Raw genomic sequence first — 22,779 nt, 5'->3', positions numbered from 1 at the left:
TCATTTAATGCAGCGATATGCTTTTTGCAGGAATGTTTCCAGCCGCCTCCTCGGTCTTTTGATACGACTTGGGGGCGCGTGGAGGTGTGTCTGATAATGGCATTAAATGCAGCGATTCGCTTTTGCAGGGGTCGATTCGTTTCACGCCCCATGATTGATGCGGCGCATTGATGGCGTCAGACGGATACTCAAACGTTTCCACCGCCTTAATGGTAGATTGATCTGGTCCGTTGATCTTTGGAAATTCGAATCGTGCGTTTCCCCCACCGTGCGATTGGTAGGTGAAGACGCCTGTTCCTCATGCACTTTTGCCTATAAAAGCCACCACCTTTCCTTCATTTCGGTTACTTTCCATTCCTTGCCATTTCTGCTCGAATTTCCTAGAGAGAAAATTTCTCGAAGTAGCACGAACTATCTTAATACTCAGACACTTCATTCAATTTTCCAGTGTTTGATTTTGCCAGTGCTTCTCAACTCTCACTCAACCACCTTTCAGTTCCTCCAGTTCAACAATCGACTGTAAGTTTCTTGCATCCTTAGATAATAACATGCTTATATTTACTTCGTTCGTTTTCTGGGTTCGCACTTAGAGGCTTCTGGGTGTGTGAGTGTTTAAGTTCTTCGAGTTCTTTTTTTTTTTTTTATTTTTTTTTTTATATGTTTACTGCATTAGTTGTAGAATCGCCATTTATCATGCCCCTGTTGTAGTTATACAGTTCTGTTTGAAGAGGGCCATGTGTTCTTCGTTTAACAGTTGCTTAGGGCATAGGATGGCTTTTCTCTCCCTTTTTTTTTTCTTTTTGCGAAACCACTTTCTGTGATTTCACTGCACCCGACACTTGTTGAGGGATTCTCTCCAGAGTTTCCCAGATGACACGTGTCCGGAGGGGGCCTCTTTCCAGCGGTTAGGGGACCCCCACTCCCTTTTTCTTGATTTAGGGTTTGGTATGGGACCTAACTGCTGGGTTTTTTCTTTTTCCCTTTTGCTTTTCTCAGAACATAAAATGTACGCACGGCTCGAAATCTTCGAAGAAGAAAGGGAAAAGCATGGCCACCCTGGAGGAGGTTTCTCTGGGACCCGTTGCCCAGGAGGGGTACAAGTCCCGTGCAACTGGTTGGGAAGCGGCCGAGCTTCGATCGACCCTGACTTGTCCTCACCAGCTGGAGAACATTATTAATGTGGCTGGGATCAAACCCTCCACCTCGGGGACCTTCCACCGGCCTCCTCGTGACTCGGAGACGCCTAACCACAACTATGAGGGCTTCGGGGCTTGGAGTCAGACCCATTTGATGATCGGTGCCATGCTCCCGCTCCAAGATTACTTTGTGAATTTTCTTGTATTTGTCGGCCTTGCGCCATACCAACTTATTCCTCAAGCTTACCGCCTGCTCTCAGGCTTATTCATTTTTTACACCGCCCGTGGCTGGGGGTCTCCCAACCCGGCGGAAATTTTATATTTTTATGAACTTGTATCCGTCCCCAAGAAAGGGGACAAACTTAAGGATGGTTTTTATGGGTTCCGGATCCACCCTGCTAACGAGGGGGTGGTTCCATATAATAGGCAGACTCATGTTAAGGAGTACCGCCACCGCTTTTTCTTCTCGTCCGGGTTCAGGGCCGTGGACCACCCGGAGCTTCTCACGGAGTGGGTGCGGATCCCACCTTACCCACGGACGCTTCCCACTCAGACTTTCCTTCGAAGGGCCCAAGCCTTCGCCTCCTACGACCATGCCGATCTTGATGTCGGGGGCCTGGTCACCACGGAGAATTGTAGGAAGGCCAAACTTATCCTTTCTCATCAATCCGTGGATGACTCCAACCTCTCACGGGTCATCTGCCCCAATGTGAGGGCGCCGGTTGCGGAGAAGGCCTTCCGGGATGAGCTCATTGCTACGACAGAGAAGAAGTACCAAGATTATCTCTACCGGAAGGCCCAGGAGAAGGCGTATTCTAAGGCCCAGGCTGCCTCTGGGAGAGGGCTCCGCGTGGGGAGTCCGGTGGTGCGAAGGAGCCAAGCCATTGGCGGGAAGTCCGAGGCTAAATTTTTTGACAAGATACTTTAAAAAGAGATTGGGGGTCCTTCCGCCGGGAGGCCCCTTCGTCTTGAAGGTTCTTCTGAGAATCAGACTTCCCGGCCTCAGCCTTCAGCCCCCGAACCAAACTCGGGTGCTCCCGGTGCTAGCACTTCCGGTGCCGGTGGTAAGTCTCCCTTGATAATTCGCTATGTTCCTTCCGTTGATGAATATACCAGTCATAGGCCCATAGGGTTCGACGAGCGTCTCCGTAGGTTTAAGATGCCGTCGACCCGGTGGGGGGATCATTTGAAGGAATTTTATTTTACGAACTTAGGAGATTACCTAGGTCGGTCCGGATGGGCTCCGGCCCTCCGAACCTATTCCGCTTAGGTCCGTCGGCTTACATAGCGTCCACTGGTTTCGGCCCTCGGACGGTTATCTTGGAGATGATCTTTTTGCCCGGCATTAAAGTTCGGGACTTTGCTAGGGCCAGAGATTAGGAAGTTCGGGTAGGAGTAGCTTCTTTGCTGCATCTTTTATAAGCGGTTCCTCACGAACTTCTAACACTTGCTTATTTTATTGGAACAGGTACCTCCATGGATGCCATCCTGGAACAGCTTGCCGGGGTTCATACTCCCGTGGCTCCTCCGGCTTTCACCCCCTCTCCCCCGGCTCCTTCCTTGAAGGTTCCTTCCGGCGCTCCCCCCGAAACCATTGACTTAGTGGATGACGAGGAGGTGCTTCCGGGAGAAGGCCAAGGGAAAGGGTGGGACTTCTCGGAGGAAGCCGTTGAGGTACGGGAGAGCCTCGAAGCCCTCCAGTGGTAGCGAGAGGAGGACGAGGAGGAGCACGAAGTGGCTCTGATTCGCAAGCGTAAGGGCAAGATGATTGCCCAGGACGAGCCGAAGAGGCCTCGGAGGGCCGACACTCCTGCTCATGGCCTAGACGGCGGGGTTTCCCCGATGGAGGAAAATCCTGCTCCTCCCCACATTGATCTTACCCCGATTCCGGGGGATGAGGTGAGGCAGGAGCTTCGCATAGCCAAACACAACTATGCTATGGACGAGTACTCCCGGGGGTATGCCGAAGTGGAGGCCCTTAGGAGGATTCTGCGAGCTGAGGTTGAGGCGAGCATCAACCACCCGGACTATCATGATCCGTGGAACCTCAATCTGGACCCCTTAACGGACTGGTTCCGTCCCCTCCTAGGGCCCACTTTGGCTCCCTTTGCCGCGGAGATGACCGGTGAGTTCGCTTCTCAGCTTACACGTTGTGCGCCCAAGCGGTTTGCCACTTGTGCTTCCCTGAACTCTATCTTCCAGGTCCAGGACCTCAGCCATTCTCTCACAGTGGTAAGTACTTTGCAATTTTTTGCGTTTCCTTTTTGTTGTTTGTATTTTGTTTTCTTCCTTTGAGAAATTTTTCCTTATACCTCGTTATGGTTCAGCTTGCTGCTGAGGCTGGTCGCCTCTCCAGGAACATCATAAACCATGGCTTCGCTCTGTCCGACTTTGGGGATATGAACGACGTCAGGAAGGTCCTCCAAGACCTCACAGCGGAGAGGCAGATCTACCAGGAGGCTGCTGAGCGCCATGAGGCAGCGGCCAAGGCCAAGGAAGAGGAGGCCCACCGGAGGGAGGCTCGGGCGGAGGCCATGATCCGGACGAGGCCCAGCGGAGAGACAGGATGGAGGCCCATCATCAGGAGGAACTAAGGGCTCAAACCGAGGCTGTCGAGAAGGCCAGGCGAGATCTCCGGGAGGCCAGGGAGGCTTTGGATGAAATGGCCGCCAAGGTGAGGTCTCTAGAGGAGACTCACCAGTCGGATATCGAATCCAAGGCCGCTCTAGCTGCGGAGTTGAAGGAGCTTAGGGATTACAAAGATCAGTCTACCAGGAAGGCCAAGAGGGCCGAGCTCCTTTCTCCTGTTTCCTGCGCCCGGTGCCCGAAGCGCTTTGATGATGGTGTCTACATGGCTTGGGCCACCAATGATCAGAGTATCAAGCTTACTTTTTATCCCAAACCCGAGGAAATTTCGGGAAAAGAAGAAGAAGCTTGATGCTGCGCTTGAGGCACGGATTGGACCTCGTCTTCCTCCGCGGGCTGACTGAGCTGCCGTATTATTGACCCAGATTCTACCCGTTCTTCTTATAACTCTTTTTTTTTGTTTGTACATATTTGCTGCTGCCTTAGAACAATTTACATATAGGCGGCAGCTTTTATTTGAAGGGGAGACAATTATATCTTAAGGCCTGTCCCCGGGCCATTTACATGTGTATGACCTACCCTTCGGGCTAGGATATTTTTTTTCTTATATATATGCGATCTTTATTTGTCACACTTAGGTATTTTAACCTGTCCTTTGGCTCAGGGTTTTTATACTTATGCTCTTTATTTTTGCGCATATTTTTTGACCTGCCCTTTGGGTCAGGATATTTTACTTAGATTGACCTGCCCTTTGGGTCAGGATATTTTACTTAGTTTGTTTTTGTTTGTCCGTGCGGTATACCCTAGTACCCCCCTGAGTGGCATAGAAACTTTGTTTTTAAGGCACTCAGTTTTATTTAATATAGAGGAGGCATACATTTGGACGGTACAAACCCTTTGAACAAAATCTAAGTTTAATTCGCTACTGGTAATATTTTCTGAGGTGATCGGCATTCCAGGCTCTTGGGACAGTAGTTCCGTCCATTCTTTTCAGTTTGTAAGTGCCAGAACCGATTTCGTCCTCGATTTCATATGGTCCTTCCCAATTTGGTCCAAGTACCCCCACTCCGGGTTCTTGGGTGGCTGGGAAAACCCTTCTTAGGACCATATCCCCAATAGCGAATTTTCTATTTTTAACCTTGGAGTTAAAATACTTGGTCACCTTCTTTTGATAAGCAGCCATCCGTATTTGGGACTCATCCCGGAGTTCTTCGACTTGATCCAGAGCCTCTTGGAGCAGGGCCTGATTGGTGGCCGGATCATAAGTCGTCCTCCTATGGGATGGGAATAATGTTTCCACCGGGACCATTGCTTCACAACCGTACGCCATTGAGAACGGCGAGTGACTGGTTGTGGTTCTGGGGGTCGTCCGGTAGGCCCACAATACCCTTGGCAATTCCTCAGGCCAGTTATTTTTACGGACGGCGGCTTCTTTTTCAAGGTGACCTTTAGGATTTTATTGACTGCTTCCGCCTGGCCGTTTGTTTGAGGCCGGGCTACCGCGGAGAAGCTTTTTACCACTCCGTGTTGGTTGCAAAAGTCAGTAAATTCCTCGCAATCAAATTGCTTTCCATTGTCTGAGACTATCTTGTGAGGCAAGCCGTATCGACACACTATGTTTTTGATAACAAAGTCCAACGCCTTCTTAGCAGTTATTGTCTTCATAGGCTCAGCCTCTGTCCACTTGGTGAAGTAGTCCACTGCTACTATTGCATACTTTACCCCTCCTTTTCCCGTAGGTAGAGACCCGATGAGATCTATTCCCCAGACCGCGAAGGGCCAGGGGCTGGTCATCAAAGTGATCTCATTTGGAGGAGCTCTCGGTATGTTCGCGTACCTTTGGCACGAGTCACACTTTTGGACATAGTCTATACAATCTTTTTTCATTGTTGGCCAGAAGTACCCCTGCCTCAATATTTTCTTTGAGAGGCTGGGTCCTCCCGTATGGTCTCCACAGAACCCTTCATGGACCTCCAGCATGATTTGTCTAGCTTCAGGGTCCGATACACACCTTAAATAAGGCATGCTGAGTCCTCTCCGGTAGAGAATTTGATCCATCATTACATAACGATGAGCCTGATACTGAATCTTCCGAGACAGTGCCCTCTCTTGGGGCAACTCACCTGTGGTTATGTACTTTATGATGGGGACCATCCAGCTGGGTTCTTGCCCAACCGTTTGTGTGGTCTCTTTTATTTTGATGCTTGGCTCTGCCAAGCGTTCCACTGGTACTATCCCCAGCTCTTCGATTTCGCTGTCCGAGGCTAACTTAGCCAGACAGTCCGCGTGAGCGTTCTTTTCTCGGGGGATTCTTTCTATTTTATAGTCCGTGACTTCGTGGAGTAGTTCTCAGACTATCGTTACGTATGCGGCCATCCTTTCGCCGCGAGTTTGGTATTCTCCGGAAACTTGGTTTACGACCAGCTGAGAATCGCTGTAGACTTCCACCCTCTTGGCTCCTACAGCTTTAGCCAATTTTAGCCCTGCTATCAGGGCCTCATATTCGGCTTCATTATTCGAAGCTGTGAAGTTGAATCGGAGTGCTGCCTGGAGCCGCAATCCAGTAGGTGATATCATAGCCACTCCGGCTCCTGAACCGTTCTCATTAGAAGCTCCATCCACAAATACTCTCCAGGTGGGGATGGGTGGCTCCAGTGTATTGGCTGTTGCCTCGGCTTCATTACATTCGGTGATGAAGTCCGCCAAGGCTTAGCCTTTTATGGAAATCCGGGGCACGTAATGTAAGTCGAACTGACTCAGCTCCATCGCCCACTTGAGGAGCCTTCCGGATGCTTCAGGCTTCTGGAGAACTTGCCGGAGTGGATGATTGGTCAGGATTCTGATCGGATGGGCTTGGAAGTATGGTCTCAACTTCCTTGATGCCATCAGGAGGCAGAATACTAATTTTTCAATAACCGGGTACCTTGTCTCGGCCCCTACCATGCGCTTACTAACATAGTACACGGGGTGCTGAATTTTTCTTCCTCCGGACCCGGTGCAAAGATCGACCGCATGCTCGGAGACGGCCAAGTAAAGGAACAAGTCTTCTCCGAGGACGGGTTTTGATAGGATAGGAGGTTTGGCCATGTGGTCTTTTAACCTTTTGAATGCCTCCTCGCATTCATCTGTCCATTCGAACTTTTGGCATTTCTTCAGTATGTTGAAGAAGGGTATGCACTTGTCCGTGGACCGTGAGATAAAGCGGCTCAGTGCGGCTACCTTTCCGGTCAAACTCTGCACGTCCTTATGTTTCTTGGGGGATGGCATGTCCAGGAGAGCTTGGATTTTCTCCGGGTTCGCCTCGATCCCCCTTTGGCTGACTATGAAGCCCAGGAATTTTCCCGACTTGACCCCGAAGGTGCATTTTTTCGGGTTGAGCTTCATGCCGTATCTCCGGACGACTTCGAAACATTCCTCTAAGTCGTTTGCATGGCTGTTGCATGCTTTGGATTTGACGAGCATGTCGTCTACATATACCTCCATGTTTCGTCCCAGGAGGCTTTTAAACATCCGGTTAACCATTCTTTGATAGGTTGCTCCGGCGTTTTTCAGTCCGAAAGGCATGACTAGGTAACAGTATACCCCCTTATCGGTCCTGAAGCTAGTGCACTCCTGGTCTGCCGTATGCATTTTTATTTGGTTGTACCCAGCATAGGCATCCATGAAAGACAGCAGCTTAAATCCGGACGTGGCGTCTACCATCTGGTCGATCCTGGGCAGCGGAAAGCAGTCCTTTGGGCAGGCTTTGTTTAGATCTGTGAAATCTATACAAACCCGCCAGGTCCCGTTCGGCTTGGGCACCAGGACCGGATCGGCCAGCCATTCCGGATAGTATACATCGCGGATCATGCCATTGGACAAAAGTTTATCCACCTCTTTCTCTAAGGCCTCGGCTTTCACCGAGTCGAGCGGGCGTCTCTTTTGCTGTACAGGGGGCACGTCCGGGTTGACATTGAGTACATGGGTGATGACATGAGGGCTGATGCCGGTCATGTCTTCTTGGCGCCATGCGAAAATGTCGATGGCGCCCTTCAGTGTTTTTATTATTTTATCTTTTTCCTCCGGATCCAGGCTTCTCCCTATCCGGAGTACTTTGGTGGAGTCGTCGTCGCACACTGGTATTTCTTCGACGTCCTCTATTGGTTCTACGACCCTTTCGGACCCTATGCGAGGATCAAACTCGTCCTCTTCAGCCTTCTCTATCTCAGGGGGCCCTCGGACCATGAGTACTGGCAAGTGGGTGGCAACATTGTAACATTGCCTGGCCTCTCCTTGATTTCCCCTCACCGTTCCGACTCCGGCTTCCTGGGTAGGGAATTTTAGGCATAGATGTCGGATTGAGGTTATTGCACCAAAGTCGACGAGGGCCGGTCGGCCTAAGATTGCGTTGTAGGCTGTTGGACAGTCTACCACCACGAAGGTGCAATACTTGAATGTGCTTTGGGGGGTATCGGGGCACAGGGTAACCGGGAGCCTGACTTTTCCCATCGGGATTAGCGTCGTCCCGTTAAACCCTGTGAGCTGCGATCCACTAGGCGAGAGGTCCCGGTCGGTCAACCCTATCGCAGTGAAGGCTTCTTTGAAGAGCAAGTTCACGGAACTCCCGTTGTCAATCAGGACCCTAGCCACCACCTTATTTGCGATGGGGGTCTCTATGACCAGTGGGTCGTGATGAGGAAAACGTACCGCCTTGGCGTCTTCTTCCGTGAACGTTATGGGTTGGTCCATTAGCCGAGGCCTTTGAGCCGGGAGTTGAGTGACCTCCCACACCTCACTGTGTCTTGCGGCCTCGGCATATCTCTTTCGCTCCTTGCGAGTGTTTCCTCCGATATGGGGACCTCCGGAGATCATGGCTACCCGTCCATTAGGCCGGGGCGGTAGTCCGGGTATATGCTGGGTGTCACCTGCGGGAGCAGCTGGAGGCAATACTCCTGCTGTACCCCCTGGTGTTCCCGGAGGCATACCCCCTGCCACCTGCCCTGGATTAAGGTGGGGCAACCTATTTTTGATCCACTCATAGAGGTGGCCCAAACGGATCAAATTCTCAATCTCGTCTTTGAGATTTTTACACTCATTGGTGCTGTGACCAATGTCGTTGTGGTACTCGCACCTTTTACTCGGATCTCTCCGGGAGCTGTCTTTGTACAATGGTTGTGGTCTCCGGTAGTGCGTATTCTGCCTTGTGGCAAAATATACACGTTCCTGAGAGTCCGTGAGCTCTGTGTACTGGGTGTATTGGGGTGTGTACCCCTTCTTTTGGCGCTTCTCTCCCGTTCGGGTGCTGCCCTTGGAGGACCTTTTGCTCCTCGACCCCTGGGTAGGGCCTGTTAAGCTAGCAGTCGGGGCAGCCTGTGAAGGGGTCCGTCCATTCACCCCGGACGGGTTGCCGTAATGGGAAGATGCCGGGGCCAAAGCTTGGCCCTGGCTGTATCCGGGAGTAGCAGAGAACTGTATGCCACTTACCGGAGGGGTCGCGGTCGGGACGTGCAGGGGCGATACTCCTGGCATGTATCCCGCTATCCCGGTGGGATAATAGCCTCCGTAAGCCACGATCTGGGCTTCTTCGAGGTTAATATATTTTTGGACTCGCTTCTGGAAGTCCTGAAGGCTAGCAGCGCCTTCTTGCTGTAATTCGTTCCAGAAGGGAGTCCCAGTGCGGATTCCTGCTTGGAGAAGCGCAAGCTGTTGTCCGTCGTCGACCTTCTTGGTCTTCGAGGCTTCCTCTCGGAACCTCTTGATGTAATTCTTCAAGGTCTCGGTGGGCAGTTGCTTGATGTTGGTCAAGGCACTAACCTCCAAGTTGACCTTCCTGGCAGCGACAAACTGTCTCCGGAAGTTGGTTTGGAGTTTGTTCCAACAACCCACCGATCCTGGTTCCAATTTCTTGAACCATTCCTCTGCCGATCCGCTCAGAGTGAGGGGGAAGCATAAGCATTTGGCGTCATTGCTGACCCGCATGACTGTCATGACCCGGTTGAACCGTGACAAGTGATCACTGGGGTCGGAGTTCCCAGTATATGCTGCCATTTCAGGCATTTTGAAGTTTTTAGGGAGCTCCGCCTCCAGGATATGTTTGGCACAAGGCTCCCGATCCTCACTGTCCGAGTCGGAGTCATCTCCCTTCTGCCTCCGGGAGACTCGAGCAATATCTTTTCGAAGTATGGCGAGTTCGGCCATAATCCCTTCGTTTACAGTGCCCGAGGAGACTTCGGGCCTGTATCTTTTTTGGTCAAGGTGATCCCGGAGGTCACCTTGATTCCCATTGATTTGATTTCTCAGATCAATGGGTGGACATCTCTGTCCTCTTCTTCCTCTACCCCCTGGTTCCTGGTGCACGGAAATGCTTTTCCGGTCCCCTCGATCCTGAGGGCCAAGACTCCCTCTTTGGGGCTTGCCCCTCTGCGGACCTTTCCCTTTAGGGAAATCCGAGCGGACCTTTCGCGGATCCTGCGCCTTTTTCTTTCGACCAGGGGCAGAAGTAGGGTTTTTTGTTTGGTTTTCCTCAGCAGGGTGCCTTATAGGGCTAGGTTCCCTAGGCCTTTGCTGCTGGGAATTAGGCGAAGACGTTGCTGGCTCCCCGTCGAGTCCAGCGGCCATCGCCTTGGGATGCACGTGAATACCAGCTGCCTCCATGGCTTTCTGCATGGCTAGCATCACTTCCTGCATTTTTTGATTTTGCGCTTTCTGAGCTTCGATCTCAGCTTCATGATCGATAGCTTTTTGTCTAAGGAGCACCAGTTCCGAGTAACTTCCTCCGTCGTAGGCATACTCGTCGAGGTGTTCCTCGTAGTTTTCATCGGGAACTATTTCTTCTTCTTCTTCCTCGGACTCCTCTGCTGCCCTTGAGGCTACATCTTCCTCATTGGGATCTTGAGCGTCTTCTAGAGGGCGAGGATGACGTGTAGCTCTTGTCTCCACCATTGTCGTGAAGTTAAATGCTTGTTGTGAAGCAGCTTTCCTCAGCTCTCAATGAAATAACCAAAATGTTGACCGAGGTTTTCGGCAACTATTAAAATATAATTATAATAAGGAGCTGTAAGAAAGTGAGATGAAGACTTTTTACGTGGTTGGGGCGTTAATGAGCCTTAGTCCACGAGGCACTGCTATTAATGGATGTATTTAATACAGATTCTACACTTGAGAGAATGTTTTTCTCTTAAATACAGAGAATGTTCTTGGTGAGTTTTTTCTCTTCTTGCTCTTTTGCAGCCAAGATTCTCGACCCCATTAAATGAGCTTTGAGGGGGTATTTATAGTGTTTTTGGTGGGGTAATCCCTAGAATTGTTCTTACACATGTGTCTGTAAGTATCCATAAAGTTGGGCATTTCCGATGAATATACCATGGGTGATGCATGGTCAAATCCCTAGGTGCTGTAGGGTTTTTATGGAGAATGTCCTTTTTGTCTTGTGATTGACGTGACTCTTCGCAGAGTAGCCGTCGCTAGACTTAAATGATCATTCTTTGTAAGCGCCCATTTCTATTCGGGGGTTGTGCCGTCAGACTTTATTGCGTGTTACAGTCCCAACACGCTTCCTCCCATGCAGCATTAAATGCGACTTGATTTCTCGGGAGAGACCTGACACATCCCGGAGAGCCTTCATGCTATACTAGCTTCCTGGAGTACCTTGTACTCCGGGTGTCTCCTCCGGGACCCATGCTAATAGCGCTTCCAGGTGGCATAAAAAGACTTAGCAAATCTTTCCAAGTTATCTGATCCACGTGTCCCCTCTCGACTGGTCCAAACTTAGTGATTAACACTTCTAGTTAAGCATAAAAAATACAAAACCAATAACACAAATAGTAATGAGAATGGTTTTCAAGTTCTTCAACAACCATATATGACCACAATCACACTCCTGAACATTGCTACATCCTTTTGGAATGTCCTTGAATTCTTTCAAATCTTCATTTGACTCATACAACATCAACTGATCTTCAAGCTTACTTATCTTCCTCAGAAGTCCTGGTATTAACTCTCTGCACTTCATACAAGAATCAACATCCACCCATTCAAAAAACTTACACCCTCTACCATCCTCCTGTGGATAAATTTCAAAAATTTCACCTTGAATAACTTAACATAAACAATAATATTCAAAAACAAAACTGAAAGGGAAAAAACAATGGCTTACATATGCTAGCCTGCATTTCCTAAAACAACGCCCTGGGTTTGCTTCGGTCCATGATGTTCTAACGATCCACGGAATGCCACAGTAACAATTTTGAGGATCCCTTTGATAACCAGAACTAACCACTCCTTTCGACCTTCGACGAGTGGAACTACTGTAAGAACCCTCCCCCTCCATTTTCACCTTCCACGAATGAATCTTTCAAGCTCAGCTCTCTCTCGATTTACACAGACCTCCTTTCGATTTCTGGGTACCTCGCCAGATAGAATCGCGATTAGGGATTTGGGATTCAGGGTGATGGGGTTTTCTTCTTTTAGTTTTTTGGTCTCAGTTTTTAATTTTATTTTGTAATTTAGTTAAAAAAATTAAATTATTAAAATTTTTAATTTGGAAAAATATTTTATTTTTTCAATTTTGAAAAGAAATAAATAAAAATACAGCCATTAAATCTTATGCGTACACGTGTACCGTTACTCATACTAACGGCTGTGGTATGAACGGACAAACACGAGAGTCCAGCTTAGGTACTATTGCCGCTATTATTGGAGCTTGGGGATTAATCTGCATCAACGTGAACTATTTGGGGACTTTTGCCGCAAATATCCCTATCAAAAAAATCATTGGATGGTAATAATATTTTTCTAACAATGATAGCCTAAGTAAGAACTAAGAAGTATTGTAGCGTTTTATTTTTAAGAATATGAATAATATTAAGACAATTGGATTCCACAATCAAGCTCCTATTCTTCTAATAAAAAAAACACATTAATATACATGTAAATGATTTTTAGTTTTACAATAATAAATTATTAATAAACTCATAATTTCATAAAATAATAAAGTATTAATTTTAATTAATTTTTAAAAATAATTTATATTTTTTTTTTCAAATTATTAGTTGTAATTATTATTTTCAATTTTATAAAAAATAAATATAATTTTTTTTTTAAAAAAATAATTTTTAGAAACTTGTCATAAAAATGTTATTAGATTATTATCTTATTAATTTTTTTTAGTTCCCATCAATGGGTATTACCCATTAAGAAGTGTTCCATATATATATATATACTAGTAGTAGAGGGCACGTGCGTTGCACGTGCTTATAAATAATTAGTGAAAAAAGTGCACAAAATATAAGTGCAATATTATAGATTAAATAGTCTTTTTTTCTAATACAATGTTAATAATTCAAAAGACAAAGCACTCATTAGCAAATTATTGGCACAAAATTTAAAATATCAAAAAATTAAGAGAAGCATCCTTAACTTTGAGTCAGTGATAATATATTACACCCCACTGCTTGCAAAATGACTTGATCCTAAAACTAAAAATAATATCAAAGTAAATGAGATTTTACAAATTGACTTACCAAGCTATATAGTTTAATTTTTACTTATAATATGTATTCCATCTTTTTTGTATTGAATAGATTACTCTAAATTATATATGTAAATATATCTCATACATATATATTTATATGGGTGCACTCTTAATGGGTATTGCCCATCAATAGGTAAAATTGAACATTTTTGAGTTTTTATGCTTAATTTTTTCTATCTAATTAAAAAAATCTCTCATTTTTATATCATATGGGCTGAGATTGTTCCATCGGTAAAAAAAATTAAAAAAAAAAAGTTTTTTAGCAAGAAAAATAAGAAAAGAAAAAGTTGAGTTTCAATTAAATATTTTTGTATGAACATATTTTTGATATATGTAAAAATAGATATTTTTTGATATTTTTTTTTTAATTAAGTAGTTAAATTAAGCATATAAATTCAAATTTGTGATTTCATTATTCGTTATTAGATCAAAATTTGATGGTTTGATATTTTTAAAATTAATATTTATATTTAAATTTGTTTAATAATCATTCATGGAAAGTGTTCCATATTTATATATACATAAATCAGGCTATAAATGTATCCTATAAACATAAAAGTTAAAAATTTTAGTTGTAAAAGAAACAAAGGAAGGCGCATTCTAATATAGAATTAATAATAATAATAAAAAAAACTAATCTAACATAATCAAACAAAGCAAAGGCAAATGAAATGAACACAAATGAGCAAACCTTAGTGTACCATCAGAAGCAAGAGAATAAGTATTTTTTTTGATTTAAGCTTTTATATATTACAATCATGTTTTAAGCAAGAGAACAAGTATACAATAATATAAAAAGTTGCTTTGATGACTTTGTTGTGGAATACAAAGCATTTCTACAAAAACATTGACTACAACAACAAAATAAATATGATAATAATTAAAATCCACAAAATTTACAAAAGGCATTGAGAGAGAACAATAACTTAGCCAATTATGAGAAATTAAATAAATATCTTGATAATTAAAATCCTCAAAGTATATTTATAAGTTTAGGATTTAGGGTTGAATAAAACAGTTAAATTTTAGTAGGTTGGGGTGTATTTATTAAGAATAAATTTTAAAAGAAACTTAATTTTAGAATTGTCTAATTTAGTCATTTTATAAAAGGATAAAAATACATTTAATTTGTGGGAAATTTTAGTGCCGTTTGGTAACACTTTTGTTTTCTAATTTTTAAATCACAAAACGAAAGTAAAATTTTTATTTTTGAAAAATAAAAATACGTTCTGGAACCACTTTTGTTTTTTAATTTTAAAATTAAAAAACAAAAGTGTGTTCTGTAAAATTTATTTTTATTTTTATTTTTTAATTTTATTTAAGTCGGGTTTAGGTCCGGGGTTGAATTCGGGTTCGGGTCAGAGGTCGGGTTTAGCGCCAGGGCCGTGGCGGGGGAGATTTAGGTCTGAGTCTGGTCAAAGTCTAAAATATTGATTAAAAAAACTGTTTAAAAAATATTGAAAGTTATTTTTTTTTTTAAAAAAAAAAAAATTTGATTCGTAATTAAAAAATTGAAAAGTGGAAACAGTTTTACAGAACATGTTTTTGAAAATTTTCTAATTTTAAAAATAAAAAACTGAATAAAAAAGTGTGACCAAACGCCTGTAAAGACACTCTATTTTAATAATATTTATTTTATATAAAATTTATATCTTTAATTATACTAAATTTTCTTAACTTTTTCCTTCCAATTCATATTCTTAAAAAATATACCTATAAAATAAAAATAAATTATATTTTAAATATTATGACAAAAAATTAAAATAAAAAATTATATAAATTTTTCTTAGAAAAAAACAAAAATATATTTCATGATTTGAAGAAAAAAATAATGAAAATAAAATGAAAATAAGTATATAAGGGTAATGAAAAATTAAAAAACTGAGGGTATATAAGAGAATCAAGCAGGACGTGATTAAGAGACTTATAATATATAAGATATATATATATATATATTATAGGATAATAGTCTAATTTTTTAAAACCTAGCAAGTTTTTTCAATAGGATATCGAGAAGGGGCCGAGATGTTGATATATATATATATCAATTAATTGAATAAGTCAATTAATAAAATTGATAAATTTATTTGATTTTTTCAAAATTTGATAAAAATATTTTATTTAATGAATTAATTAATTGATATTTATAAACTTAATAAAAAATTAAAAAAATAAGAGAATTAAGGAGAGAATAGAAAAAGCTATTTAGAGTGATTTGAGAGTGCCATATCAGCGCCTCATACTTCTCCTTTATAGATATATATCTATATATATAGACTAGCAAAAAGTACGTGTGAGGCACGTATATTAAATTTTATGTTAGTTTTTTTTTTATATTATTTAAAAGTGATACAATTAAAAATTAAAGAAAAAATATTATTAGTTATTAGGTGAGATTATTATTACGTGTATCTAAATAATATACTTTATAATTTAGATATAGTGCGTGGAATCCGTAGTCCATTGGATGCTTGTCAACATCTTCAGGCTCGATTCTAGCAGTGTTCTGAATTTGCAAAATGAATATTAAGAGTATAAATAAATATACAACTCCTAAAGTCATAACCCCAAGGTGAGAGGTAAAACTGAATATTTTAAATGGAATGCCACCGGTAAGTACCTTTATTATAAAAACTAAGCTAGTTAAAAATGTGACCAGGAGAAAACAAAATATTCTCAATGGAAAAATATTATAATTACCACTGGATGAGAAGGAAAATATGGTGCCTAAGTGTTTCTTCACACCAATAGGACCACCTCCTCCATGTGGAATACAAAATGTTTTATGAATTGAAGATTGAGATGGCAAACATCAACTCCAATCCAAATCACTGAATGAATTTCAAAATCAAAAAATAAATTAGAAATATGATACAATAATGAATGAATGAAAAATAAAGCAAAAAAAAAAAACTATTTTAAATGATTCGTCTATCTTTTTTAACTATTTCAAATGAATTTGTTCAATTAATTCAACCATCTAATTATAATTTGGATGATTATCAAGGAGCATTGAAGCTTGTTTCTCATGTTTTGGTATCTTAGAACTCGATATCGATCTACTTGAGCTTGCAACCCCCTTTGATGCAATATCAATAGAAACGAAGATAATGTGCACTAAACATGTAGCAATAAATTATATATACACATAGAGTTTATAGATATTCCATTAAATTAATAAACATATATAGGGTGATATCTCAAATAAAACAAGTGTACCTTAACAAAAAAAAAAAACAAATGGGTTGTACAAGTTGTATTGATACTTGAAAATCTGATTTGTTTGGGTTCGGTTTTGTTCCAATCAAAAGAGGTAAATGAACCACATAATTAATTTCTTTCGTTCCGATTAGTTCTCTGTTTTTGTTTCCATTGAGAAGAGATTAGGATTTGACGCCTAAATCTTGATCGGAGATTCGCCATACTCTGAGGAAATCGCTTGATGTGGCTCGGAGACGGGTTTTTGGCACTCCTTGTCTGGAATGAAGATTGTTTGGTCGGAGGGTATGGGTGTTAGAATGAGAGAGGCAGAACGGAGCAGATATCGCCATTGGAGTCGTATGTGTAGATCTCTGAACGTTTTTGCTACTTCAAAAGCTTAGTGAATAAATGATTTAACAAAAAGGAAAAGGAAGAAGAAATAGTTGGGATTTCACCAAGAACCAGGAAAAAATAGCTAAAAATAATTAAATAAAAAAAACAATACAAATAAATACATATTCATACCAAAAATTAAAAAATTTACAGATCAAGAATGCTTTAAAAAAAACGTTATAGATTCGACTAATGTCTAAGAATGAGCAATTCAGAGAAGAGAGTCCTGATCATCATCTTTAAAAAAAATCAGAAAATGTAATTCTACATAAAGCCCTAATCTTTCCACTAAACTAAATTAGATTTGTATGAAGAAAATGGATTAGGGTTTGATTCCGTCTAAATAAAGCCCCATCTTTCTACTAAACTAAACTACATTTGAAAATCAGAAGTAGATATTGGGATTTTAGTTTATTTTTGCTAATAAATTGGGTTTCAGTTTCGATTTCCACGGGAGATCATTTTGATTTCATAGTTTAATTTGTACTTTTATTTTTTATTTATATTTATTTTAAGAAAAAATTAAAAACTTAACAGACGTTACGTTAGCTTAGGCATTCAAAATTGTTAAATAGTAATTGGAATAAAGTCACCCAAAAACTAAGAATTCTGTTATATAGCTACATTTTATATAAAATAGATATATATATATATATAAAAAAAAATTAAATCAGAAACAAATTATAAATATCAGTTCAAATATTAATGAGATTTGTTTTATTTTTATTTTATTATATATAAATAATATTTTATTATTTTATTAAATATAAATAAAAAGTCACCCATGAATTTCTCATAAACCAAGAAATTTAGTTATATAGACACACTTTATATAAAATAGATATATAAATTTGGGAAGCATGGTTTAGTACATAAACAATCACTGAAATAGTAAAATTAAATGAAATTACACAAAAGTCTTAAATCCAACAATCTCAATAATTCAGGAGTATTTTTAACAACCTTAAAAGTTCAGGGGCATGATTTGATACATGTCAAAATTCAGGAGACAAAAATCATAATTAGCCTAAAAAAATTAAGGCTATATACATAAATATGGTAAAAATAAAATTAATTTATATAAATGTGGTAAAAAATCTTAATAAAAAAAAATTGTGCATATCAATTTCAATTATAAATTATTTATGAAATTATCTTAGATTATTTTATTATTTTAAATATCGCTACACACCTACCAAAATTAGAATTAACAACCTTTTTTTATATTTCCTTTTTTTTAATTTTATTTTTTATGTGAATAAACGACACAAATTGTAATTATTCTTTCACTTTCTTAATTTCTTATATCTTTTTTTTTTTCAAAAGGATTTTCAACCACATAATTTATTATTTGGACACAAAAATTGTATTATTATAATCTATATTTTAAGGTAATCTTCTTAACATGTTATAAATATATATTTACCAAAAAAAAAAATTGACTAAAATTAAGAGTTAGACTAAGTTTTTTTAAACAACAAAATAACACACTATAACTTAAAATCAAATATATATATATATATATATATACTAGGTGAATGTTACGTGCCAAAGTCACGTAAATGTTAGTGTTATTTGAGATTCTGTTTTTTTTTTTTTTTTCAATTTTAGTAACTAAGTGGTATAATTATTTAAACCATTATTAGTTTTATAAAAGTACATTGTATTTAAAAGACAAACATGATTGACCCATCATCATCAAATAAAATTACTTATTAGAACCAAATAATTACATGGTTACCTTACGCACTTGCTGCTCCACGGAACACCCATAAATTGCAGCTCTTCCACCCATATAAGCAAGATATCGCATAAACATCTTTGTACTCTCTGTTTTACCCATCAAGGACACCAAAAAATAAGCCACTCTAATAAGTAAAATGAAACAGACAACAACATATAAATACACATATGCATTAATCTGTAATGGCAAAAGGATGTGGGCTTAGCTCACCAAAAGCAGCCCTTTTATATTGTTATACATCATGTGATTATCATATAAATGAGGTAGTCTTCTGAAAGGGTTAGCCGCTATCAATATATTCCCTGTGTAGGTCTGCAAATACCATTACATAGTTTCAGATAGTAAACGACATGCAATTTTAGATAAGAAAGTAAATCATATCACCTACATAAAATAATAATATAATGAACATAAATTCACACACAATTAAGGCGGTAAAAGGAGACAAAAATCACAGTACTCGCATATATTTCATTCATGTCATATGCTACCCTAAACCTTTAAAAGAAGAATATGCCCACCATATTTTGAAGCCCCAATTCCCAACATCCTAAAAAGAGCACATCTACACATATACAACCTTTAATACATATAAAGTAGAGTAATGAATACTTAAAAACATAGAATAAAATTTGTTGATGGAGAAAATTATCACCCATCACCTATCAAATTTTTTCCTTAAATATAGTTCCAATCTGTGAGCATCATAGTTCTCCTTCCTTTATACAATTTGGGAGTTATGCCTGTGCGAGATCAGGTGCTTGAATGACGTCTGTGAGCGTCATAGTGCTTTCCTTCATTTATAATTTTCATTTATATAGTTCTAGACTATATAAAGCAGGTTAATAAATATAATTATATAAACAAAATGGAAAGAAGGCTGAGGAAGTGTACTGAGGGAGCAGCGATGGAAGAAGAATTTATATTCTCCAAATTAGTTGAGTTCATCGTGGAATTGCGATTAGGATATTAGGGATTTTACTTCAGAGAGTCAAGATCGGGAGGTTTGTTATTTACTAATATTTTTATATAATTAAATTAATTTTTTTTATATATAGGGATTTTACTTTAGAGAGAGTCAAGATCGGGAGATTTGTTATTTATTAATATTTTTATATAATTAAATTAATTTTTTATATATAAAATAATTAAATAAATTTTATTTTTAAATACATATAATAATATTATAAAAAGAATATTTATCCTCCTCTAAACCAAGAAATCAAAAACCAAGAATATTTATCCTTTTACTTTTTTTTTCCTTATTGTTTACCTTTTGTTTTGTTTTTTTTTTTTGACATTATTATCTTTTTCATTTATTATGATTTTTTTATCTTTTTCTCTTAATCTTCTATTTCTCTTAATTTTTTTCCTCTAACATTTAAATATCTCTCTTACTTTAATTGTCTTTGAAAAAGGATTATCAATATTAAAAGTAATTTTTTTGTTTCCTTTTTATATTTTATAACAAAAAGTAATAGAATTTTAAATTTAATAAACTTTAACATATCAAATATCAAATAACATCATAGATTACCATAAAATCTTCTGTTATTTTGTATTTAAAAGTTACGATATAGTATATTTATAACAAATTTATTTAATAAAAAAAATTTGATATGTTAATACAAAAACTTATAAAATTATCAAATAGTATCTTATAAAAATTAGTTACATTAGTTAAACATAATAACATTAGTTACATTATAAAAATTATTGTATATATATTAATTTTAAAGTTGATGGATCAAAATAAGCAACCAAATGTGTATGAGAAAAAATTATCTTGAATCAATTTTTTTTTTAATAAAAAGTAATTAATTGATATATTTTTTATATCAAAGCAACTAAAAGGTTGTTTTTTTTAAAAAAAAAAACTTGCAAAACATTAAAATTTCTGGAAGTGAGATTTTTCAATCTTTTTCCATTTCTAGTAATTATTTTAGATTTCGGTATTTATGCTGACATGACATATCGGTATTTGTACAAATAATTTTTTTTTAGTATTTTTGTAAATAAAATCAATTTTAAGTATAATATTGAAAAGACCATTAATTATGGCATTTAAAATAAAAAAAACTTAGTATATATGGGATATGCCACTTTGTATTACCATAAAAAATATTAAAATTTCTTTTATATATATTTTTTAAAACAATAGAAACAAATGAAAGAACAATGATCATCGGAGTTGTCAGCGGCGACTAGAAGTCACCAGAGTTGTCACCTGTCTCAAAAAAATCATCAGAGTTGTTGTTGGTGCCAAAAAAAAAAATCACTGAAGTTGTTGTCAGTGCCAGAAAAGTTGCCAAAATTTGCATTTTCGATGGAAAAAATTACCGAAAAAGTTGTCAGAATTATTGCTATCACTGGAGTTTGACGCTGGAGTCATCACCAGAGTTAGACGTTGAAAATTAACTTACAGAAATCGGTTACATTTATCAGTTAGTAAAACAACCAAGAAACCAAATTAAAAATTAACACATCAAAACTAGTTTTTTAAAATAACCAAATAAAAAAATTAAAACTTATGCTACAAAAAAAAAAATCAAACCAAACATAAGAAACTGGTAACTTAAAATAAATAGAATTTATTGTTTAATAACATAACAAACAACAATAAAACATATATATAATAAAAAAACCACAAAAAGAAAACATATATAATAAAAAAATTAAAAACTTACAGAATCAGAAAAGAACTTCTCACAAAAATTGAGAGTATAAAATCACATTTTGATATACTACCCATGGGTCTCTTTCGGATAACAATATCCTTAAGAAATTGAATAGCCCATGGGTTCCCAAGTCCATGGAAATTTCAGTTGAAAAAATTCATAATGATAGGTGGGCCTGACAACCAGGACCCACCCTTAATTCATTTTTGACCCATCAACACCTTCCACATGAGTATTAGTTTGTCCATTAATTGAGTTCAAAGCTTGATCCACAGAGCATCCATTCATAGCATGTGGCCCAACATCTTGGCCCATCTTAGTCCTTCTTCTTTTCAAGTCAATAACCAACAATGACTCAGCCTCCAGATCAATATTTTGAAAATTAGTATCAATTTTGTCTTCCTAATTTATAGGAGGATCACCCACGTTTTTATCTTTGCAAGCAGTTGTCAATCCTACATCATGAATAACTTGTTGGGTTTTATGCCCTAAATAAAACTATATTTCAATGTAATCCAGATTATTCAATATCAATAAAGTAACAAAAGTATTTTTCATTCATTTGTGTATGTTTTGGCTCACTTTATCAATTGTTTTGTCTATTTGATTTATAAATTTATCCAAACCCCTTTCACATACTTGATCATGTTTATTGTGTTGTCAACACAGTGGAAAGTAAACATGACTATGTGAATAAATGATTCCTAGATTTATCAGAACACTGGGTTTTACTGATATGACAACTACAACAGAGTTTACTTGCATTTGGAGAAATGCTATATTCTTTCCAGAACATTGGTTAAAGTAAAGCTCAGGTTGGATGCATGGAGTATGCATTGGAATGGACTGATATTGAACTTTGAAATAGATTTATAAAACTTACCGTAATATCTATTCAATTCAATTTCACTAAGTTGATCCTAGATCACATGATCTAAATCCTGATATGGTTAGGCTCAATCTCAAGAGTGTTATTCATGTTCTTTGATTTGTTAGTTAAGCCTACTTTTGGGTCAGGGTGATACGTACATTTTGGGAACACGGTAGTGCAATTGAGTGGGAGCGCTAACATAAATATGGAATCTATAGCTTCTATCTAGCGAATAGTAAGCAAAGGATGATTTCCTTCGAGCTTAACCAAACGAAATAAATGGTGGAGTACTCATTTCACTTAGATGAAATATCATTTATACAGGGTTAAGTGTTTTAAGGATAAAATACATTGTAGGGTGTTACGGTAATTTGAGTCCCTTTACAATGTAAATCATCCATATAAAGGATCATTGATCAAATTAGGGTTATAACAATGGATAACTAATGACGTGTCTATATGGTGGAACATATAGAGCATTCTATATACTGAGAATGCAATTCTAAGTTCTATGCATGGATTCAACGAAGAATTAATAAGTCAGTGAATTTAAGTAGTAAATTCTTGATCTGCTTATTGGAAGCTCGGATATATAGACCCATGGTCCCCCCACTAATTGAGACGATATTACTTGTAAGACTCATTTAATTGATTTTAAT

At 38.7% G+C, this 22,779-nt stretch overlaps 1 protein-coding gene and 1 long non-coding RNA gene across 2 annotated transcripts; both read right to left on the bottom strand.

Annotated features, from left to right (window-relative positions):
- Window positions 1-11,484: 11,484 nt before the first annotated feature.
- LOC133036992 (uncharacterized protein At4g04775-like) lies at window positions 11,485-12,030 on the bottom strand. Its single transcript, XM_061113783.1, has 2 exons — window positions 11,857-12,030; window positions 11,485-11,763 (listed from the first exon to the last, which is right to left on the bottom strand). The coding sequence occupies exons 1-2, from the start codon at window positions 12,028-12,030 to the stop codon at window positions 11,485-11,487; spliced, it is 453 nt and encodes a 150-aa protein (XP_060969766.1).
- Window positions 12,031-16,387: 4,357 nt separating this feature from the next.
- Window positions 16,388-19,719, bottom strand: LOC133037260 (uncharacterized). The gene is made up of 4 exons (XR_009687381.1): window positions 19,234-19,719; window positions 18,782-18,883; window positions 18,569-18,657; window positions 16,388-16,830 (listed from the first exon to the last, which is right to left on the bottom strand). It is a non-coding gene; the product is annotated as an uncharacterized LOC133037260 (long non-coding RNA).
- Between the last annotated feature and the right edge of the window lie 3,060 nt (window positions 19,720-22,779).

Source organism: Cannabis sativa, chromosome 4 (genome assembly GCF_029168945.1).
Source record: "Cannabis sativa cultivar Pink pepper isolate KNU-18-1 chromosome 4, ASM2916894v1, whole genome shotgun sequence".
Classification (NCBI taxonomy): domain Eukaryota; kingdom Viridiplantae; phylum Streptophyta; class Magnoliopsida; order Rosales; family Cannabaceae; genus Cannabis; species Cannabis sativa.
The sequence above is the reverse complement of the archived record's forward strand: the minus strand, read 5'-3'. Positions and strand labels throughout refer to the sequence as shown.